General features: G+C 46.3%; 2 protein-coding genes across 2 annotated transcripts in view; both read left to right on the plus strand.

The window, feature by feature from the left end:
- LOC146338128 (elongation factor 1-alpha 1-like) overlaps positions 1-1,541 on the plus strand; it is a 19,578-nt gene extending 18,037 nt beyond the window's left edge. The window contains exon 8 of the mRNA XM_084814415.1: positions 1,240-1,541. Coding sequence (XP_084670541.1) covers positions 1,240-1,358 — 119 coding nt within the window. The 3' untranslated portion in view covers positions 1,359-1,541. The remainder of the gene's footprint in view (positions 1-1,239) is intronic.
- LOC146338129 (cyclic GMP-AMP synthase-like) lies at positions 1,359-20,288 on the plus strand. The gene is made up of 9 exons (XM_084816357.1): positions 1,359-1,383; positions 3,622-3,635; positions 9,017-9,341; positions 10,604-10,893; positions 13,228-13,459; positions 16,197-16,442; positions 18,043-18,142; positions 18,568-19,741; positions 19,825-20,288. Exons 1-8 carry the CDS (start codon positions 1,359-1,361, stop codon positions 19,019-19,021), a joined length of 1,686 nt encoding a protein of 561 aa, XP_084672483.1. The 3' UTR covers positions 19,022-19,741; positions 19,825-20,288.
- The last annotated feature ends 2,940 nt before the right edge of the window (positions 20,289-23,228 follow it).

Raw genomic sequence — 23,228 nt, forward strand, 5'->3', positions numbered from 1 at the left:
GGGCTTTCTGCTTCTGTTATAAATGCAGGATCAGAACTCCTTTTTTCACCTGCTTCCTTTCCCCCTCCCCTTCCCCCCTCCTTCTCCTCCCCCCCCCATTGGAGTCTTCCATGTCTTCCATTGATCTCTCTTCTTGCCGCTTTTCCTCTTTTCACAGAGGGGACTCAAGTGGAACACAATGGGGTAATTTGATAGCTCATTATCTGCGATCTATTTCAAAAGGGAACAAAGGGCATTTAGTGCAGGAGATGCCTTGAATGATCACCGTGTCATGTAAAGAGCCCGCAAACTTCCATGAAGGAGCAATCTCAATCGCAGGATAAAGGCCCCGTGTGAAGAAAGTCCCTGTGTATCTTATTTATTCACTGATAATAATTCAATTCTGATACTGCTGAAAATAAATTCCTAGGCTTATGATGTGCTCAGAGACATCCTGTTCTTTAGTGGATGCTTTCAGACAGAGCTCTGAGCACTACCAAGGAGAAGGAACTGTGCAGCCATTCCATCTCCTTTTTTCTTAATGGATTTCCGTGGTAAAGAAAAAAGATGGAAGAAGTGGTAGGAGTACATGGGAGAATTACAAGTGGAGGAGGATGCCATTTAGACCCCAGGTAAAATTCTGTGAATGAGGGAGGGCAATTGCTTGTTAAAACCTCATCTGGAAGCACCTTAAGTCACAGCACCTGGCTGTGGTTGAAGAATCTTGGAGTCCTAGTAAACAAGTCACTCCAACAAACCTGACATCTACTGTAAGGAAGCCCGTATGTGCTTGTAACCGAACTCATTCTTCTCCTGTTCATGCCTTCCTCAATCTCTCTGTTGAATTTTAGATAGTATTCTCCTAGGGATAGGGACCTATCCTGTTATGTTTTGGAAAGTGGGTGCTTTAGAAGCACCCAGCAGCTTCTTCGTCTTGGCTGTGTAATGTTAAATCTCTCAAAAGTTCTTGTTACTCCCGAGAAGCTCAAAATGCTACTGTTTTGGGGGGGAGGTTGTGCCCCGAAACTCATTAGCAGCTACTTCCATAATTGACATTTTTCCCCAAACTTTCTAAACTGGGGTGGGGTGGGGGAGCTTCCTAGGACCCGTCACATCTTGCTCCACATTTGACACTGAACACTTGGAGGTTGGCTTCTACTTTAGCATGGGCCAGTTCTAAGGTTAGATCAAAGAAGGAAATTGTCAAAGGAGAATTGGACCAGAATGCTTCTCTTAACAAGTCTTTTCCCTCTCTGGTAGGTCGTTTTGCTGTCCGTGACATGAGGCAGACAGTGGCCGTGGGAGTCATCAAGGCTGTTGATAAGAAAGCTGGTGTGGCCAAAGTGACCAAGTCAGCAGCAAAAGCCAGCAAGAAGTAGATGTCAAGCAGAAAGCTGGACAAAAGTGTGCTAGTATCCTCCTCGTGAGTGGCAACCTTGACTTAAAAGGCCACTCACCAAGAGGACAGGATCTGATGTATCACCACTTAATCTCGTTCCCCATCTATCTTTTCTGGATAAGTAATATTCCTTGGAATATCTAATAAATTGCAAAAGAAGGAGAAAATCTGTATTCACTTGGTCTTGCATATTAAGGTTCTTGCACTGCCTCTACCTACTAGAACCACAATGGCTGGATGAGGGCTAGTAAATACGTAGGAGTTAACAAAACAGTGTTTAGCAGAACCTTTATATAACAAGTGAGTATTCTCTGGCAATCTTCCACAACATGGTGCCCTCCAGATGTTTTGGACCAGCCTGGCGGATGATTTACACTGGGGAATGGATGGGAGAAGTGTGACCCTACTGGTTATCCCAGGCCTCTTGGCGGCTTTCGATATCATTGTCCATGGTATCCTTCTGGACCATCTCTCTGGGATGACACTTGGGGACATGGTACTGGAGTGGCTCTAGTCCTTCCTGTGTGGGACATATCCAGAAGGCAGTGCTGGGGGACTTCGGTTCCACTCCTTTGCCATGGACTTATGGTGGGCCTCAAGGTCCCCCATGCTTTTCAACATCTACATAAACGCTTTGGGGGAAGTCATCCAGAGGTCTGGGCTGAGGTACCACCAATACATGGGTGACATGCAGCTCTATCTCTTTTCCACCATCTAGTCCCAGGGAGGCAGTTGAAACCCTGGTCAGATGTCTGTCCAGCAGTATTGGAATGGATGAAGGCTAACAAACAAACTTAATCCAGATAAGACAGAAGCACTGTGGGTTGGGAAATCTGGTAATCTGGATGGAGGTTTAGATCTGAATCTAGATAGTCACACTTCCCCTGAAGGACCAAGTATGTGGCCCAAAAGTGCTCCTGGGCTCACCACCTGTGTCTCCATAGACGGTGGTGTCAGCCTCTAGGAGTACTTTTTACCAGCTTAGGGCTGCAGCTGCCGAACTAGACCAACTGATAAAAGCTAACCTAGCCACAGTGACACATACCTTGGTTCCATCCAGGTTAGATTACTGTAATGTGCTTTGCATGGGGCTGCCCTTGAATACAATTTGGAAATTGTAACTGGTACAGAATGTGGCAGCTACAACACTTGTTGGAGCCAGGTGTTTGAATCATATTACTCCCATCCTGTGTCATTCACATTGGCTGCTTGTTAGTTTCCAGGCCCAAACCAAGGTGCTGGATTTGGCCTTTAAAGCCCTAAATTGTTTGGGGCCATGTTAGCTGAAGGACTGGCTACACCTGTATGAGCCTTCCCCAACGTTAAGATCAGTGTCCCCAATATTAAGATTTCTTTCTGGTTCACCACCAAGAGCCATTAGTGTGGCTAATGGTTGGAAATCCCGGAGTTGTAACCAAAACGATGCAAACTAACTTTAGAGGCGGCCTAAAAATAATTTTAAATAAATAAGACATCTGGAAGGCACCAGGTTGAGGAAGGCTTCCCTATGGCCAGACCTGTGTGAGCTGCCCCGAAGTATTAGCGTGATTGACCTAATAGTTGTCCTAGGCAGAAGGTATGGGAATACAGGACTTGGGCTACTCTACACTACTGCTTTATAGTGGTATTGAAGTGCACTGGTAACTGTTGGGGCACATTACACATTCGATATACCGCTTTCATGGTGTGATTTCCTGCTTTTATTCCACATTATCCAAAATACCACATCAAATGTCATTGTGTGTCCTATGAGGGATCAACGCACAACAGCGCTATAGCATTGCCATGATGGGATCGTAATGATATGACAGAAGGTGGCGATCTGGCCCCGAACGCTGTTTGCAAACGTAAAGTTCCAGTCTTGCTTAAACCTCCCCCCTCCCTCCCCCCACAAACCAAACGTCTGACCCTTCCTGTCATAAAGGGAAGCTTGGATGTACCAATGTTTCTTACCACTGCCTGGAGCCATGTATTCTCCCTGGGCATCTCTACACCAGCCTAAAATCCTGCATTTAAAACGGGGCTTTCTGCTTCCGTTTTAAATGCAGGATCACAACTCCCCTTTTCACTCACTTCCTTTCCCCCTCCTCCTCCCTGTATCTGAGCCTTCCATTATCTTTCATTGATCTCGCTCCTCTTCTTGCCACTTTTCCTCTTTTCACGGAACTCAAGCGGATCACAACGGGGTAAATTGATAGCTTATTACCTGCAATTTATTTAAAAACGGAACAAAGGGCATTCAGTGCAGGAGACGCCCTGGAGGGTCACAGCGTCAGGTAAAGAGCCCGCAAACTTCCGTGAAGGAGCCATCTCAATCGCAGGATAAAAGCTCCGTGTGAAGAAAGCCCCTGCCTCCACATTCTTGGAGTTTTAGAAGTGGGAAAAGGACTGTTCGAATAAATGCAGTCCTTCACTTGTGTGCTGGTTCACACCTGGCTTATCCTGGTGCAGAACTTGAAGTGGGCGCATTTCATTTGATATTTCATTTATTACATTTCTACACTGCCCCATAGCCAGAGCTCTCTGGGCTGTTGGCTCTAGGACAGCCCGTCTCGCATCCTTAGCGTGAGATCAGGAATGCTCACTCCTTAACATTCTAAGGGGTTTGGGTATGACTGTTGGAAGTGGGCAGTTGGTGAGCTCTGGGAAGGCCTCATGCTGTTGGCCTCCCTAGGCAGCCAGTACCACTGTGGGGTTTGGGGCATTGCAAAGACAGGTCAATACTGGTGAATGTAGAGCTATTTCAGAGCTGCACAACATCTAGCGAATTTTCCTGCGCTCTGGGGGTAAGTCTGCTAATGGGAGACAACTCCATCTTCACTAAGCCCTTGCAGTTTTATGTCCTTATTGTACCTCAGGCTGAGGGCTAGGGGATAGATCAGGGATGGACAGAAGGTAGACTGGATCTACTGGTAGATCTCTGGGTGATCTGCGGTAGGTCAGCAAAGGTTTTTTTCTGGCTCCCAATTGTTTGAAAACAGCAGCTACAAAATGACTCTTTCCACCTAACTGACATGAAGAAAGGTAACCAGGGGTGGAATTTGTGTAAACTCAGTTCCTAAGGGCGCAATCCTATGCATGGTTAGATAGAAAGAAAGTCCTACAACTCTCAGCATTCCCTAGCCAGCATGTTTCTGTCTAATCATGCACAGGATTATGCCCTTAAGCGTGGCTGGCTGGGGAATGCTGGGAATTGTAGGGTTTTTTCCAGTCTAAACAAGCAGAGGATTGTGCCCTAAATGTCTGTCTTATGTATCTGGCTGGTGGATCTTGAGGGGTTCTAGTAAAAAACAAAGTAGATTCTGCAAGTCTGAAGTCTCCCCACCCCTGGAGTAGATAACAGTAATATACTAATGTTTAAACCGCAGTACCTGACGGAGCATCTCTCCTGGCTTGAACATACCTGTACACTATGCTCAACATCTAAGGTCCTCCTCCGGATGCCTACTCCGAGGGAGGCTCAAAAGACAGCAACAAGGGAGAGGGCCTTCTCAGGGATGGTCCCACAATTTTGGAATGATCTCCCCAATGAGGCCCGCCTGGTGCCAACATCATTATGTTTTTTGATGCCAGGTCAAGACTTTTCTCTTTTCCCAGGCATTTGGCAGCATGTGATGACTTTTAATTTATCCTGGATTTGTTTATGGTTTTGCTGATTGCTCAAAGTTGTTTTTAGATATATTTTGTCATTGTGTATGCCATCTGTTTGTGTGTTTTCTATGTTTTTAAATTTTGCATATTGTATTTTTAATGTTTTTAATCTGTGTAAACTGCCCAGAGAACTTTGGCTATGGGGTGGTATAGAAATGTTAATAATAATAATAACAACAACAACAACAACAACAGCAGCAACAACCATAATAATGATCTCTGATTCAGTAACGTTTCAGCGGGGTCTCTGGCTAAGTGCCAAAATGCCATCCCAATGTGAAGAACTCTCGGTACTTTATAGTAGACAACTGTAGATTCTCTAGCCAGAGATAGAAAGCTTCCTAGTGCAAAAACAAGGGTTTGCTCTTCTTGGCAGTACCTAAGGTGGCCACTTATGTATCACTAAAAAAGAAGAGATCCATCACCCTACAAAAGGACACAGATTTGCATAAAACATGCATGTGCTAATTCATATGTATAGATGCAACTTTAGATATAAAAATTTAAATAGAAATACAGTACATCTCACCCTAGTGTGGAAGCGTGTGACCTCTGTACCTGCCTGTTCAGTCTGCTGTCCAATTGCTAGCTGCTGATGGGCAACAGTCCTTATGGTTCTTTATCTTTAAACTGGAATTGGACAGGGCAGCCCTTCAAATAGAGGATGGTCCTCTGGCAGCCCTTCAAATAGAGGAGTGCCTTCTGTAAAAGAGGACTTGGGGCCACCCTAAGGGTACCCAATAATGCAAGACAAACCTGCAGGAGGGATGTTGCCTCTGATTTGTCCCTTCTGGGGCTTGCTCTTGTCTTGCCCAGATAGCACTGATAATAGGTAGCCCTTTTGAAATTGATGTTTCAACAATGGTGTGGACTTTATTATTTGTTAAAATCCCACTTTTCTTGTAAGAAACCAAAGTAGTTAACTATTAAAACAATAAAAACAGTGGACACAAATAAAACAGCATCAGATAACAAAGGAATTGGCAAAAGGGATGTAGCCCCATCACAGCAGTGGCAGAAGCCAGCAAAAAAGCAGCAATAACCAGCAGGGAATTTTAGCCATATAGGAGAAGATGCATAATGATGAGGCCAAATGCGCTTCCCTGACAACTGGGGGGGGGGGGCAGGGAGAGCAGTGGTATTTCAGAAGGCTGGTGCAACTACTAAAAAGCACCCCTAGTCATAGCACCAAAGCAAGGAGCATCCCAGGCAGCAAACCTGCATCATCAGGAATACGCCTATCTCTGGGTTGCATGGACCCTTACCAATAGTACTTCCATCTTAACAGGCACAAATTAAATTAAGTTTCCATTTATACCATATTTATTTATTTACAATGTTTGTATACCGCTCCATATCAAAGAGCTCAGCGGTGAACAGCAGACAGGATAAAAGAATAAAAACACCATGTTAAAGTAATATTTTTTTTAAAAGAACAGAGCTCTGACAAACCAAGTTTTGATAAACCATGGCTGGTCACTCAAGGAAGGCCTCCTGAAATAATGATGTCTTCAGGAGGTGCCGGAAGCAACATGACGTTGGTGTCTGCCTGACCTCCAAAGGCAGGGAATTCTATAGGAAGGAGGCCACCACACTGAAGGCGCTTCCCCTGGTGGACTCCAGTCGGGCCATAGGTCCATGTGGAACCAGCAGGAGCGAGCCCTCCGATGACCTCAGTGACCGGGCAGGTTGGTAAGGGAGAAGGCGCTCCCTCAGGTATCCTGGTCCCAAGTTGTTTAGGGCTTTGTACACTAGTACAAAAACCTTAAACCTGGCCCGGTTGTGAATAGGTAGCCAATTTGCCCCTCGTACTGAAGTATTTCAGACAAGTCTACCCTAGCTGGCTGGTAAAATAACATCTTCCTTACTTTGCTGCTCCATCTAATAATTTAGCTACTATATACTGCAGGGGTGGGCAACTTGTGGTCCTCTAGATGTTGTTGGATGTGCATCATCCCTCACCATTGGTGGCTAGGACTTATGGGAGTTGCAGTCTAACATCTGGAGGGCTGCAAGTTGCCCATCCCTGATATAGGTGGTGGTGGTGAAGATGACAGAGTTTGGGTGACATTAGTAGTATCTCTTCTGGACCGCTGTATATCTGGTGTGATCTGAGAACAGACCCACGTTTATTTCCTTTGGGACTGTTTTTTCTGAACTAAACTGAGTGATGATGGAACCTACACGTTCAGAAGGTATCTCTCTGAGTACTGGATGCTGGGGACAAAACAACAGAAAGTAGCCGTTGCGTTTGTGCCCTGCCTGTGCGCTTCCAGAGGCATGATGCTGGCCATAGTTTCTGGGCAGAATTCGAAGTGTTGGTTATGAACTATAAAGCCCTATATGTAGGCTGACCATATTTCCTTGAGACAAAAATGGGATATTGGGATGACAAAACCAGGACAGAGTTATGTAATATTCCGTATTCATGAAAAACAACCTAAACTCACTGCAAAAGAACATGGAAAGGGGCGCAAATGAATAACACTAATTTATTGCATATACACAAAAAAACACTCATAAATATACAAATATAAAATACTTATAAAATATCACATGAGCAGTAAACAAATCTGTATGGCATACCACACTGAACACTCTAATGCAGGACTGCAGTGGCCAGACTGCAAAAAATCATAAACATACACCAAAAAAAAAGAAAAGAAAAAAGGAATGAACACCCCGACTGCTATCACAAGCCGGTATATGCTAATGTCCCACCAGAGAGTTCCGCTGTAATAAAAAAATAGCTAACAGCCTGTTGAATCGAAATATGAGTCTGAAAAGTCCGAATCAAACTGAATGTAGGGCAGAAAGAATCTCTATGGGCGGTAGAGTCTCTATGATGGTAGAATAACAGTAAGACTCACCCTCCTGGCTCCGACATGCTGAATGGGGCTTAGCGGCCGCCTCTTGAATTCCCCGCCACTGCAGACAAGCAAGGGGGCGGCGTCTGATCGTCACCAGCTCAAGAAGCTGACTGGACAAAGGAAATGGAGCTTCCTCTTTCGTCACACTAGTAGTTTTACTGCACGCATTGATTAGCATAGCGCCTTATGATAAACGCGTTCAGTTTTTTTTAAAAAAATTAAAAACAGGACAAAATTGACATTTATATTAAAATGATGGGACGGTCGGGAAATATGAAAAAACCGGTACTGTCCCGTTTAAAACGGTACGTATGGTCAGCCTACCTATATGGCTTCAGACAGAAGCCTTTCTACAAGAGGCTTTTTTAAGAGTGCACTCATGATGGCTCACTCACGGTAGTTTGTGGGTCTTTTACACTGTAATATTTAGAAATAGCAGAATGACAGTCTCATGTAATTGCACAATTCCACCATACCACTGCGCCATCTAGTGGTTGTATAATGAAACATATAGAACTGCGGAGAAAGACCCCCCGCCCCAGCACATATAAAGGAGCTTATCTTAATCTTACAAAGAATCTAGAAGCAGAAACCTTGGTAAAGGTGTGAGATAAAAGCCTCATGTAGAAATGCTCCAGGTGTCCTGAAAGACCACCTTCTCCCATACGAGCCTGCCCAGTTCTTAAGATCTTCTTTCGAGACTGCCACCTTCAGAGGCATGTTTGGCGGTGACCTGAGAAAGGGCCTTCTCAGTGGCTGCTCCCAGGCTCTGGAATTCCCTCCCAAGGGAAGCTAGGTTTGCTCCCTCCATGTTGTCCTTCCGCCAGCAAGCAAAGACCAATTTATTCAAGAAGGCCTTTGGCCTGTGAGTGGGTTTGTTGGGTTGGGTGCTGTTTTTTTTTTTCATTTTTTATTCTGCAATTGTTATGTTTTTATTATATTTTAATTATTTCATCATTTTAATCAATATTAATTATGTCTGTAAGCCACCTTGAGTGCCACTTTTGGTAGAAAGGTGGGGTAGAAATCAAATAAATAAATAAATTGGTAGAAATAGAAGGGTGGACTTGACAGACCTCTGATCCGATTTAGCAAGGCAATTCCTGTGTTCTTGCAGAATAAGGACTGGGAGTTTAGCCTTGCAACTGGATCCAAACTAGGCCCTGTCCTGTTCCCTTCAATCTGCATCATGCCTGTCAAGAAGGGTGAGGAGGTGGAGGAGATGTCTCGGAGTAAGAAAAGAGGGAGGGCATGCAGAGAGCCTAGCGATAAGGCGGAGCATGACTGCCACACACCATTGCTACCAGCAAAAGGACCGGCCGACTGCAATCTGCAAAGTCTCGAGATGGCTGGATCCCAAGTCTCAGAGACTGTGGAACTTCCTCGGACCCCTGTCCCCTGGTCTAGATGGAGGGCAAACAGACTCAGCCTGGAGCCTGCAGGTAGGTATCACCTGACGTAGTTTATTCCCCAGCATGGCTTGCTGGGGAATGCTGGGAGTTGTAGGCCTTTTTTTCTGTCTAAACATGCATAGCATTGCACCCTTAATTGTGTATAACACGTCCCACACTCTATTAACCCACTCATCAACTGATGGAGAGTTAGATTTCTTCCCAAAAAAATTCATTCAAAAACTTTCTGGGTTTTGATCATTTTTCTCTCTTATATGAGGGCTGAGTGTGTGATTAAAAACACACACACAAAAATTAAGGATGCAATCCTATGGACTTACTGCTGGGATGCTCCTGAACTTGGAGGCCTCTGAAGCTGGCAGAGCGGGAGGAGTGGCAGAGGCAGTCTTTGCCTCCCTGTCCTCCAGTCTCCTATATTTTTGCCAGATGGGATTTTCAGCCCATCTGGTGAGAGTGCTTTGGAGGGGAGGGAAGGAAGCTGGAGGAGGATCAGGATAAAATATACCCTGGCCTCTCTAGTCTCCTCCCCTCCCTGCCCACCAGAACGCCCCCTTTCCCACCTCTCTGAGGTCAATTTTCCAACCATGGAGAGGCAGCTGGCACAGTTCTCTCCACACTGGCTGTGAGGGGGTGGGGGTGGGAGCATGGTCTCCGACCTTGGACAGGGTTTTCAGAGCCATCCTATGGTCCCTGGGATGCTCGCCCAAGGACCCTAAGATTCCTGTCTAAAATTTCATGCCACAATCACTTTGATTTTTTTACTAGGAAAAGCCAGACTTCTCAACCTGCAGAAATGACACAGATCTTGGTGGAGTTCAATGGGCCTTACTCCCAGTACAGGATTGCAATGAGCTGACAAAAATAAATTCCAAAGGCACTTTATTGCATCTGGAGAACTGACGCTGCTTTGCAGACTGGCCCAGCCTGTCTGATTCCTCTGCCCCCCGCCCCCTACCCAACATGTCTACCTGTAAATAAAATGGATATTACAGAAACGCCATTGGTCTGTAATATCCTCTCCATGTAACAAAACTGATCATGTTTTGCAGGGGTGGGCAGAAAGCAGATCTTCAGATGTTTTGGACTTCAACTCCCAGCATGCCTGGCCATTGGCTGTGCTGGCAGGGGCTTCTGGGAGTTGAAATCCCACTCATCTGGAGATCTACCTTCTGCGAACCCCTGATGTAGTGGCTTCCCCTGGAACGTCCCACCACCTTGCAAAGCGTGGAATGTGAAATGAGATGCGAAATAAATACTTCCGATCACAACCCTAAATGCTTTTATTCTAGCAGGTGAAGGAAGGACATCTTTCCACTCCACCTCCACAAATCTGTGCGAAGAAACAGAGACTGCGGCAAGGGGAGGAGGAGGTGACCAGCAAACCTGGCAGACAGAGAGCATCACGCAGGTTAAAAAGAAGGCAACATCTCTGTACCTAAAGCCACCAGACAGAGCTCAGGTGGCAGATATTCTCGGGAACTTCCTTGGTCACTTTCTCACCTATCTGCATGAGTGCCTGGACAGACCCTACTTCAAGGACACCAGGGAACTGGTCCCAGGCACCAGCTATGAGTATGAAAAGGTGATGTACAGCAAGTGCCAGTAGAGGGTGTAGAAGCACGGGTGTAAGCTGGGGTGGCTGGCCACGAGTCCTCTTTTACAGAGGACCACCCTCTATTTGAAGGTGCCCTCCATTTGAAGGGGTATCCTGACAAATTCCAGTTTAAACAGTCCTAAGAACTGTTGCCCATCCACAGTCAGCACCAGGCCAGCAGACTGAACAGATGGGCACACAGGCCACCTGGAGCTTTTCTACACGGGGCTGTTAACTGGCTGTTAATCCGCTGTGTCTACTTTCGGTTTCGTCGTAGAATTGAGATCCGAGAACTACATGACAAGCATTTCCTCTCCTGTTTTTCTGTTACACAACCTCTTGGTGGCACTGTGGTATAGAACCATTGCACAAATACACCAGATGAAATTGTGCTTCTTTCATGCTCACAATTAAATGCCTCATTTTCCCTGCTCTAAAAAATACTCTTAGAAAGTGCTGGTTAGACACACAAGCAAAACTGGAGGGTCACGGCGTTGTCTACAGAATCCGTAAACAGTAGGGAATGACAACTGCACAATAAATGCCTCGTGCAGAAAATCCCCTGGTCATGATCTTCTCCACTATATATTTTTTTCTATTTATATTACAACATTTATTTCTAAATTTGCATCTCTTGATATAGATCATCATATGCAAATTTCATGCAAACTGGTGTCCTCTTTTGCGGGGGGTGCATGTCCTCTTTTTATTGTTTCATAAGTGGCAACACTAGCATAGACTAGTTAGGGCAGGGGTAGGCAATATCTGGCCTTCCAGATGTGGCTGAAGTTGAACTGCATCTCCCATCAACCCTAGCCAACATAGCCAGTAATGAGGGAACATGGGAGTTGCAGTCCAGTCACATCTGGAGGGCCACACGTTCCCCATCCCTGAAGCAGGGTAATGTACAGGCTAAGTAAAGACCAAATTACATAAGATACGGGGGATTCAGTGAGCAGATCCCCAATATTTCTATTTTGCGGTAAAACCTGGAGATTCCATTTTTGATCGCAACAACATTGCTGCTGGGGCGGTTGTGTGCTGTGCTTAATCCCCCTCCCCGTCATTTTCTCAATTTAAATCACACACACACAGCTGTTATTTGCCTCATGGGTGTGTGTGCAGCTCCCGTATCCGGCCTGCATTTTCTCCACTGCAGGGCTATTATCAGTTAGGGATGGAAAAAACTACAAGGGGGAAAGAGATAGGGCTAAACTACATGGAGGGTGGACTCAATGGCCTTGTAGGCCCCTTCCAACCCTACCGTTTCATGATTCTATGATTCCACACACTACGTTCATTCTGTAGTGTGCCGCTAATTCACACTGTGTTAAAGGTGTAGTGTGCACCTGACTTTTTCCTTCAAAGTTAGTGCGTGGGCTTACTTCTAGACTGGGACCACTGTATGCTTGCTTTGAGGTAAAAGAAGAAGTGAGGATCAGCTGCACCCTGTGTGTTTAACGGGGTGAACAGTTCAGCCTTAAACTGGTGCTGCTGCTCTGACAAGCACCGGAGTCATCCCCCCCCCTCCTTGCCGCTCTTCCAATTAAACACAGAAATGTCAGGAGATCCAGTCTCCAGTCTCCCGCATCTTGTGTAGCTGCTACTACTACTTTCTGAGGCCACATAGCTAGGTTAAGAAAGTAAAGCTAGGCCTGGATGAGGAGGGATTTAAAGCTGGAGGAAGCTGCAGGAGGTGGCCAAGAAAGGAGCAGACGGTAGAGAAACAGCAGAATCTGTGCGACAAGCAACAAGTGTTGGTTGCGTCCAGGTTTTTGAGAGACCTGGAGTAAGACACCCTCAGTGGTCCCATCGTTGCTCCCACTTGCTTGCTTGACAGCCATGGAGCAAGGAGGCCGTGGCATCCCCTGCTCCTCCTCACCACCACTGCTGTTTGGGCCAGAGCGAGAGGCAGGTGAACAAGCAGGTTGCAATGGTGAAGAACAGCTACAGGAGGCTCTTGTCAGTGGGCCCTTAGCAGATGCCCAATCATGCCTACCATTGATGCCGGTTGCATTTTAAGGAAAGGCGCCCCGCTCCCCTCTTCTTCAACTGTGTTCACAGAATCATAGAATAGTAGGGTTGGAAGGGGCCTATGAGACCATCGAGTCCAGCCCCCTGCTCAATGCAGGAATCCGTCAGAGCATCCCTGACAGATGGCTGTCCAGCCTTGTCTTGAACGCCTCCAGTGTGGGAGAGCCCACTGCCTCCCTAGGTAACTGGTTCCATTGTTGTATTGCTCTAACAGTCAGGAAGTTTTTCCTGATGTTCAGCCGGAATCTGGCGTCCTGTAACTTGAGCCCATTGTTCGTTTGCCTCCAGTTTTTGAATCCAGGTGTGTTTGAGGTGCTGCTGAGCATACCTGTTCCAGATTATGTCCAGTACACCGAAGTTGAAGGATACAGCGGCCTCTTTTATACCCTAACTCTCTTGAGAAAGTCTCGTAGCTTCCCAGCAGCCCTCCTCCTGGAGGATGGGAAGACCATATCTCCCAGGAACATCATGGAAGAATTCTGGAAGCACGTGGACCAGTTCATTAAAGTTTTTTATTCAGGTGAGGTCACCAATCAAGGATGGGGAGGGGTTGCAAACAACAAGGTTTATATACACATATGTGGTGGTCATGTCTTGCCATGTTAGTTTTGGAATGTGATATTCTCAGAAATGGCAAATCAAACTATATATCCTACATCAGCATTCATTCATTCATTCATTCATTCCATTCCTAAACCACCCAACAGCCAAAGTTCTTGGGGCAGTTTACAAAGATTAAAAAACTTAAAAATACAATAATATAAATAATATAAAACCATTTACATGCAGACATATAAACAGACAGCAGTACAGGAAGAATGAAATGCAAAAGTGACCTCTAAGGAATTAATTGTGTTCATGATGATGGCAGGTTGCAGGGTAATAGCTAAAAGCTGGAAAACTGCAGAACGTCTAACACTGAAGTCTTGATACACAGCGCTGTGGCAAATACCCATGGCATAAAAAATTGACTTACCAACTGAAATTAGCTAAAGGCAAAGTCAAAATACCTGATTTTCATAAAATATGGCATGATTTTATTTCATATACAAATCAGGGCCATACGCAACAATGTCTGTCAAAGCCTTTCCTCAGGTTACGGAAAAGATCCTGAATATAATTTGTTATAATGAAGAACCATAAGGAAAATCAACAAGCAGCCAATGGATTCCACTTAAATTTTTGCCTGTTGATGGCGAGAATCGTTAAACGGACTACTCGCTGTGAGCAACTAAATTTAAATTCAGTGTATTTGTTTGTCAGTGCAATAAATAAATAAAATTAAACCCATTTTGAAATCATACTTTTGGCAAAGTTTTACCTCCAAAGGGAACAGGCTAAGAGTCAAGCCGTTCCTTTCGCTTGCCTAGGAGATTAACAATAAAGGGATTCCAGCGGATAGGGAGACACTAAGCAGATAGCAGAAGGGCTAAGCCTGGTGTCAGGGTTGCAGCAGGTCAGGGGGCAAGGCAAGTGGATGAGCACGGCGGCCGTTGTGAGAGCAGCCTTTGCTCAAGAGACAAGTCGCACGAACTGAGGAGCCGCGCTGGAGCCTGAGGCTTTATAAGGCCAGCCGAAAACCTATTGGCCCCTCTGGGTCACATGATAACCGGTGGACTAGAAGCTGCACTGCCGCTTGTAGGCCAAGTAATAGAAGCAGAGAGCAGGCCAGGTTGCTAGGTAACTGCAGTTTGATGGCCTTTCCACCCCCAGACCCAGAGCGAAGGGTGGAGAGCGAGGAAAACGCAGAAGGTGCGGATCCCAGGAGAACGTGGGAGGCAGCATTCCACAGAACACCGTTGTTCTCTAGTGCAAGATGTGAAGCTGTACGGGAGAGTAAGGAGTGCAGGAAAGGAAGCGGAGAGCCAGGAGTGGGGTTTTGTTTACAGGCCTAAACCAGTTTCCATGGCACCGATGCCCCAAAGGCACAGTACAGGGAGACCTGGGAGCGGTGGGGAGATGCAGGGCCCTGCAGCCCAGAGGCCGCCAAATGACCACCCAAAGAGTGGCAGGTAATGAGGAAATCAGGGCAGCAGAAGCAAACTCCATTTTGTTTCTGTAATCATGACGATGCTATAAGTGAGTTTAAAATGCAAAAGTGCACATTCTCAAAGGGTTTTCTTTCTTTTTTTAGGGTTGGCAGTGTTGTTTTTCTAACATATCGGGGATGCAGACGCAGTTTTAAAGCATGGAATGGTGGTTGGACGGGGGGTGGGGGAAGAGAAAAGTTAGTTGTGCCATCTCAGTCCCCTCCTCCACCCCGAGACCAGTAAGTCCAGGGTCTAAAATTACCTAGCTGCGCCCCTTCCTGTGAGCACGGCCACACAGCACAGTTCCAAAGACGGAGGCAAACAAAGCAAGTGCCCAGGGTGCCAAAATTCGGCAGGCGCTCCCTCAGCTAGGTAAATATCATGGATGGGGGCGGCCGGAAAGATGCTTGTAATTTTTGGAGGAGACAACTTAGCAGTTTGTCAGGTAAAATGCAGATATCTCCTGCATTTCAGGGGCAAAACTGGTCAGTGCATGGATCAGAGCTAGGCAACCTGCTGCCCTCCAGATGTTTTGAACTATGACTCCCATCAGCTCCCACCAGCATGGCCAATAGGGAATTATGGGAGGTGTAGGTCAAAACAACTGGAGGGCACCAGGTTGCCCACCTTTGGCATAGATTACAGCTATAAAATGGATGAAGTAAGGAAGTTCTTTAACCATCACAATGGAAAGTGGAACTAAACGAAAGTATCTGCTTCATCCCTAAGGAACCATATCAAAATAGCCATGCAGTTATAGCCCCTTTGCACTTTAAATTACACTCCCAAACACACTTTGCATGTGGCTGGGCAGACCTGCATTTTGCTTCGTTGCAAGTAGCTTGGCCCTAAGCCGGTCTTCCCCAACCTGGTGCCCTCCAGATGTGTTGGTCTGCAACTCCCATCCATCCCAGCCCAACGTGGGCAATGGCCATGCTAGCTGGGATGATGGGACTTGTAGTCCAACACATCTGGAGGACACTGGTTTGGGGAATGCTAGCCTAGGGTAAAAAGTCCACCCCTTTTTTAGTCTCGTAGAAATCCATCAAAGGAATTTACAGTTCAAAATCTGCAACGAAATATTCCAATCTAAAACAATTTCTATTTAAGATTAAAAAGAAAGAACAATGTGTGGGTTGTGTTGCTGTTAGGGATCTGGAGGGCCCCAGGTTGGAGGAAGCTGCCCTAAGTTGTCTCGTTCATTGTCAGTCTCGCTGTGTCTCTCAGTGCCTTTTCCAGGTTGGCAGATGAGGCTGGAGAAGAAGAAGCCCCACTGTCCTGCGGTTAGACTGGTGATGCTGGATAGCCAAGGGGCCAAGTTCATGTCAGTGAACCTTGTCCCTGCCCTGGAGATGGTTGGCCAATGGCCGTGCATGAAGGCGGCCAAGGAACTGCTTGTGGAGAAAGAGCTGCTGCATCTGATGCGGGTCTTTTATTTTGTAGCCAAACAGTCCCCTGGGAGACACAACAAGGGTAACTAACTCCTCTTTCCTTGGTTAGTGGACCCCGAAGAGCATTTCACCCAGGGCATTTCTACATGAGGCTTTTATCCCACACCTTTTCTGGGGCTTCTGCGGGATTAAGCTTTGCTCCTTTACACGTGCTTTTCCCTGGGGTTTTTCTTTTGTGGCTTTCTATATGTTTCAATATGCAACCACTTGATGGCGATGTGGTATAGCGGAACTGCACAATTACACGCTGTAAATATAACACCATTCAGAAAAATACTGCACTTTCCTTGCTCTAAATGTGATAATGGTTGTAAAGCACAGCAGAAGCCTGGGAGGATGCCGACGTCGTGTAAAGGACCCGCAAATTACCATGAGTGAGCAATCATGAGCGCACAATAAAAGCCTAATGTAGAAAGGCTCCCAGTCAAGCAGCCTTGTAAATAAGCTCACAAAAGTTACTAGACCGAGAAAAAAAGTGTTAGCTTGCTGGGTGCTGGCACAGGAGGGGTGGAGATTTCTGTCTCTCCTCCGGCACCCTGCTGGGTTTCTATGCTGGTGCAGCAGAGGGGCGGAGAACTCTGTCCCTCTTCTGCCTAAATGGAATTCCACACACTCGCTTGCATGCAATTTCTTGTCACCTATGGCTACCAGTCTAGTGCTTTGCATATAAGGCTGCAATAAAATGTTACAGGCCTGGAGAGCTAGTGATCAAAAGGATGGACCGTCTTCATTAAAAAAAAAAAAGCCTGAAACAGCTTGGGAGGTAACAAAGAGAAAAGAATTGAGGGCAGCACTGCACGTCCTATCAGTAAATACAGGTTCCTAGCCCTATGTTAGCTGAATAAAGAGAATGTGGGGGCAGAGGAGCATTTCTAGAAAGTATCAAGCAGGTAGGAGGGGGTGCTTAACCCTTTCCCTCCTTCTGCTTCCTCCCCAATCCTGCTTCCTAGGCTGTTTTATCCCACTGGAGCCCCACTGGTGTAAAACAAGGAGCGAAATGGCCAAGGGCGGGGATACAGGAAGGAAAGTGGCAGCTGTCATTGAACTTAATCAGCAAGAATTTAAAAATAGGTTTCTTTTTTGAAAAGACCCTCAAAGTCAGAAAGCAAGGTTTTAATATATCTGAAAATCACAAAGTCAAATTCCAGTTCTGAAAGTTTCAAAGTTGTGCCTTTTCATCTGTAGTTTGGGCCCAGATTTCACCTGGTGTCTCCATATAAGTAGCACAGTTCGTCATACTGGGCAGGATTAATCTATATTGATTACTGATAGAATGGCTGGGTTCACATAACACGACAGCCCACACTCAAGTTTGCGTATGGGTTGAGTTTGGTTGTTGTTGAACCGTGGGGTGCTGTGGGTTGTGAATCCGGCCACACTTACAAACTATGGTTTGTTAACCACGAACAACCCATGAAGAGAACCCAAGGTTTGTTGTTGGGTTGCGAACTTGGGTTGTTTGTGGTTAACAAGCTATGGTTTGTTAGCACGGCTGGATTTACACAACACAACTCACGGTTCAACAACCCACACTCAACCCATACTGAACCTTGAGTGTGGGTTGCCGTGTCATGTGAACCCAGGCAGTGACTCTGTGTGTGCGTGTGAACTGTATATTTCAGAGACCTGGAGAATTTCTTTCTCCCATGTGGAAAAAGAGATTTTGAACCGCCACAGGAGTTCCGAAGTGTGCTACAGATACCACAGGATGGAGTGCTGCAGGTATGTGTGTCTGGCAGTGTCATCTTAAAAATCTATTGTTGGGATCCAGTAGTTGGTGGGAATGATGAGAGTTGCAGTCCAACACATCTGGAAGGCACCAAGTTGGGGAAGGCTGAGTTATTCCTACTCTCACACACAGGAGGAGACACCTCATCTACGGTGCTTGCCATCTGCAGTTTTTATAAGTACTTACCTTCAAAATAATTTCCATTGAAAGAAAATCTACTGACCAATAGATTGGGGGCAACATTCAGTCAATCAAAAATGTCTTTACTTGGTTGATCCACTGAATGATCGACTAGACATTGCAATCCTAAGAACAGTGTTTGTCACCCCCCACCCCCACCCGTAATTGTCTGGAAAGGCCCTTAGAAAAGCCTTGAATGAGTTGACAGGCTGAAGACATTTTCGTGTGTCCATTCCAGGAAAGACTGCCTGAAGATGCTGGAGGACCGCGTGGATGCTCTCAAGATGGAATACCCCCAGATGTTGGCTCACCTGAGTTCCTACCACACTCGGACATCCTTCCTGCACACCCTCTGGGAATGGAAGACTGATGCAGACTGGAGACCCTCCGATGTCACTCAGTGCTTTGAGAGGGTCCTGGCGAATTTCATGCACGAGGTGGCCACAGCTCATCTGACTCACTTCTTCCTTCCCAAATGCAACCTGTTTGGAGCCAAGTTCTTCCCACCCACTAAGCTGAAATTCTTGTGGTCACACCTGAAGGGGAAAGAAGGAACTACAAAGACGTTCACTGTGTCCCGCAAGAGAGGCTGTTCTGCCCTCACTGTGAATCCTGACATGACTTGGCCTCTCATGATCACTTTTGGTCTGATTGTTCTGGTATCGGTTGTTCTTCCCCATATGGCAACTTAAAGATGCAGAGGTGCCTGCCTCTGCTGTATTTATAGTGGGAGATAACATGCGTTGGAATCGTTGTTTGCTAGCAGCTGAGCAAACTAGTCCAAGTCCTGATGTGACTTGCAAGTGAGAGCATTTCTGATATAACGTTTTGCATCCACATCTTTGGAATGATTTCCAAGGAGAAATGCATGTGCAAAAATGAGACCTTGGACTGGAAAATCCATATGGAATTTACATAAGAGATCTGTGAGCAGGACAGTAGGCTCTTGCCAGCTCATGCCCTTGATCCTTCCTGCGAAATCCATGGCAATCCATGGTAAGCGTACATGCATTTCCCCAACCTAAATCCCTCCAGATGTTTTGGACTACAAATCACATCATCCCTGACCATTAGCCATGCTGGCTGGGGTGATGGGCCTTGTAGTCCAAAACATTGGGGGGCAGGGGTTTGAGGACGTCTGTGCTGGTTTTCCTGTGACATATTTGACCCTTTTGGTTTGCCCTTAAATTGTGAGTAGTAGGGACAAAATATGCACTGAGTATATGGCCTTTCCCCATATAGGGTGATTCCATTTCAGCCTCAGTTTTGAGCACACCTTTGTTCTCTCTCCAGTTAGAAATTGCTCCCCAAGAATGTTGCCTTGTGAATTCATATCCTGACCTTCGAAGTGATTTCCAATACACCAGTGAAGACTGTGGCTCTGATTTCGGTCGGGCTGTGAATCCTTCTGGGTTTCAGACAGAACCAGCCAGAACTCTGAGGGTGCTATCCAAGGTGTGAACCCATTGTGAGGATAGCTCCTTTAGAGTTCTAGCTGGTTCTGACTGAAACCCAGAATGGATGCACAGCTCCACTGAAATCGGAGCCACCAGCCTCCACTGCAACATGCATTCTGAGGGTCTCTGCTCATAACATCCAGCCACCGACTCCCTTTTTATCAGGGAAGGCTGCATCCTTGGACTTGAGCTGCTTACCCCTCCCAGTCTAAACATGCAGGATTTCTGAATGTGCGGATCTGGTATTGTCTACATTTTCGCTGAGCAGTACCATCACCGTCTGCTTGTTTCAGTATTACTTGAGCCACAAAGGGCCCGTCCTAGTTTTGACGGTTCTTCTCCCACCATATGTTTAGTTAGGAAAGATTTCCAAGTTAATAAGTCAAATAAATACAGCTTGTGTTTCCTGTGGGTTTGTTGATGGGCTGTTATTCAGCATTGGTTGTTCTGAAGGATTTTGTTGCTTCCCCCCAAATGAAAATAAATAGATTTTCAAAAGTTTAATCTGAAGGCTAATTTTTTCTTACATTTTAATCCTGCCCTTCCTCTAAGTAGCTCAGAGAGATATACGCGGTTCATCCCTTCCCATTTTATCCTCACAACAACCCTATGAGGTAGATTTAAGCTGAGAGACAGTGACTGGGCCGAGGTCACCCAGGGAGCTTCATAGACGAGAGGGATTTGAATCGGAATCACCCCAATCCTAGTCTGGCATTCCAGCCACTACACCATGTTAATTTGGTGGTCTAATCTGAGTTTAAATTTGCACCTATACACCCTGCCACAGACTCAAGCTCTGATCGGCTCACTGATACACAACTCCTGAAATGGATACTATCTTCATCTAGAAAATAGTATTATGAACTTGAAGACAGACTTAGGGAGCAATCCTATGGCCACTAGACAGCCCTGTCCTGCGCGCTCGCAAGAGGAGCGTGGAGCCACACCAGGAAGGGGCGTGGCTGGGGGTGTTCCGGGGCAGGGAGATCGTTACTGCCTGTACAACACATCCTATGTGTCCTATGTGTCGTACAGCAGCCTCCTCCCCCGCTCGCCCGAAAAAGCAGGGCAGGAGAAGCGTGGAGGGAATGATCCCCTCCGTGCTTCTCCTGCCCTGCTTTGGATAGGCGGTCGCCTCCGAGTTCGAAGGCGGCCGCCTATCTAGATAGGATTGCACCTATAGTAACATTAATATTTAGAAAATATTAATACATTGCTGGTTTGCTATTGTCTTTTCTAAGTTTTATGCAGTATTTTACTATCGGTGAGAAATGTCTTCTTAATGCAAGTGTTTCGTAAATATCAGTAAATAAAGGAATGGCCAGAGATGGTCATAAGAAAGCAATCAATAAACCAACAAGGCAATCTAAGGGTGCAATCCTATGCCTGCTTAGACAGAAAAAAGTCCTACAACTCCCAGCATGCCCCAGCCAGCATAGGACTTTTTTTTTCTGTCTAAACAGGCATAGGATTGCACCCTAAATGTTTTAAGAATGGTATTGAAAGGTCATTGAGAAAGCCATCAAAGCAATGTGAAGAGTAATCCCAGGCCTGCATCTCCTATGTCTGACATTTCTTGGGTGTTTCAAACTATTCCACTCTGATGGGCAAAATTCCTATCTGCCAGTCCAGTGCAGTGGGTCATGGATCTTCAGCAGAGCTGTAAAAATAGAAAGCAAAGCAAAGCAAGGGAGAGGGGGAAATGGGGAGTATAAAGATCAACTTGGACCTAAACAAAAGTGAATATGGGAAATGGGCCATCGGGGTGTGTCACTCATGCAAGCCCCTCACATGACTTCTCTACATTTGATTACTTGACACTGTTTAGTGTGTGAACTGACATGTTTCAAAAGCATCATATTTGAGGTGACATGAAAGCTCTGTCTGAAGTGTTTGATTTGAATGAGAGAAGGATATTGTGAAAAAAGAACAGATGCAATAAAAAGGACAAATGATATTGTACTCATGTTCTACTTGTGGGTGTCTTGTGGGCAGCTGATTGACCACTGCATGAACAGAATGCTCAACTAGACGGACCTTTGGTCTGATCCAGCAGGGCTCTTCTTATGTTCTTAAGGGGTATATTTAGAGGAAGAGGGGGGCAGTTCCAAATGGGTGGGGCCAACCAAAGGAGGCTTAAGAGCCCACAAAACTGGGAACCAGCCCTGTTTATTGCAAAGAGTTGAACAGCAAACTGAGAACAGCACAAGAACCCAGGAGAGACATTGGAGCAGAATGTCCAAGGCTTTCGATGTCTATACACTGGGCTTCCCCAACCTAATACTCACCAGATGTTTTGGACTTCAACTCCCATCAGCCCAAGTAAGCATGGTGAATGGTCAGGAACTCCAGGATTTGTAGTCCAGGACAGTTGGAGGGCACGATCTATACACTGATGCGCAGAGCACAGGAAGTACAGAAAATGAGCATGAGCTCTTAGAACTGGAAGGTACTTAGAACTTGATAGGTATAACTGAGACTTGGGGGGTATCTCTACAATGACGGAAGGAGAAGCCAATCGTGGCTTACTTCACTTTTTCAAGGAGCTGGCTTTGCTCTGTGCAGGGCTCCACAAGCGAGTGTATCACACCAGTAAAAGTCGCTTCGTAGAACATTCCAGTCCAGGGAGTCATCCCACCAAGGGGGTGTCTCCATGAGCGATTTACTCTGAGCTGGCTGCATTTGGAGGTCGTTAGGGATATATGACATCGTGGCCATCCAGCAGCCACCCCGGAGCTTATCAGGGAAAAACTAGGGAAGTACGAAAGTCACTTACCTTTTCGAAGGGTGACATTCGCAGTGGGGGGGGAGGCGCTCTGTCCCTCCCCCCGAAATTCTCCCCAGCCGGCTCCGCTCTACAGCAACTCTGCTGAGCTGCTGGCCGGGGCTGCCTGCAGCCGGACATTCAGCCGCTGGGCTGCACAGGGACGCAAATGGCGGCCGCTGTAGCCACCGCCATTTGGGTCCCTGTATTTTGCCATGATAGGCTACGTATATATTTACGTAGCCTATCACGGCAAAAAAAAAAAAAAGGGAACGCAAATGGCAGCGGCTGTAGCCGCCATTTGCGTTACTGTTTTTTGCCGTGATAGGCTGTGTAAATATTTACATAGCCTATCATGGCAAAAAAAGGGAACGCAAACGGCGGCGGCTACGGCGGCTGCCATTTGCGTTCCCTTTTTTTTTGCCGTGATAGGCTACGTAAATATTTACGTAGCCTATCACGGCTATAATGAAGAAGCGAATGGCGGCCACAGACGCGGCCGCCATTCGCAAAGCAGCGAGAACAGCGGCAGGTAAGTACTCCATTTCACGCGCCTTTTGTGGGGTGGGGGGCTTCATTCCGCCACGGATTTCGGGGGGCCGAATGCACTGGCATTCGGCTTCACCAAGATCCGTGGCGGAATTCTCTGACATCCCTAGGAAAAACCGGATTTCCTGA

This window comes from Heloderma suspectum, chromosome 10 (assembly GCF_057233095.1).
Source record: "Heloderma suspectum isolate Gila_16-S chromosome 10, 16-S_ref, whole genome shotgun sequence".
Classification (NCBI taxonomy): Eukaryota; Metazoa; Chordata; class Lepidosauria; order Squamata; family Helodermatidae; genus Heloderma; species Heloderma suspectum.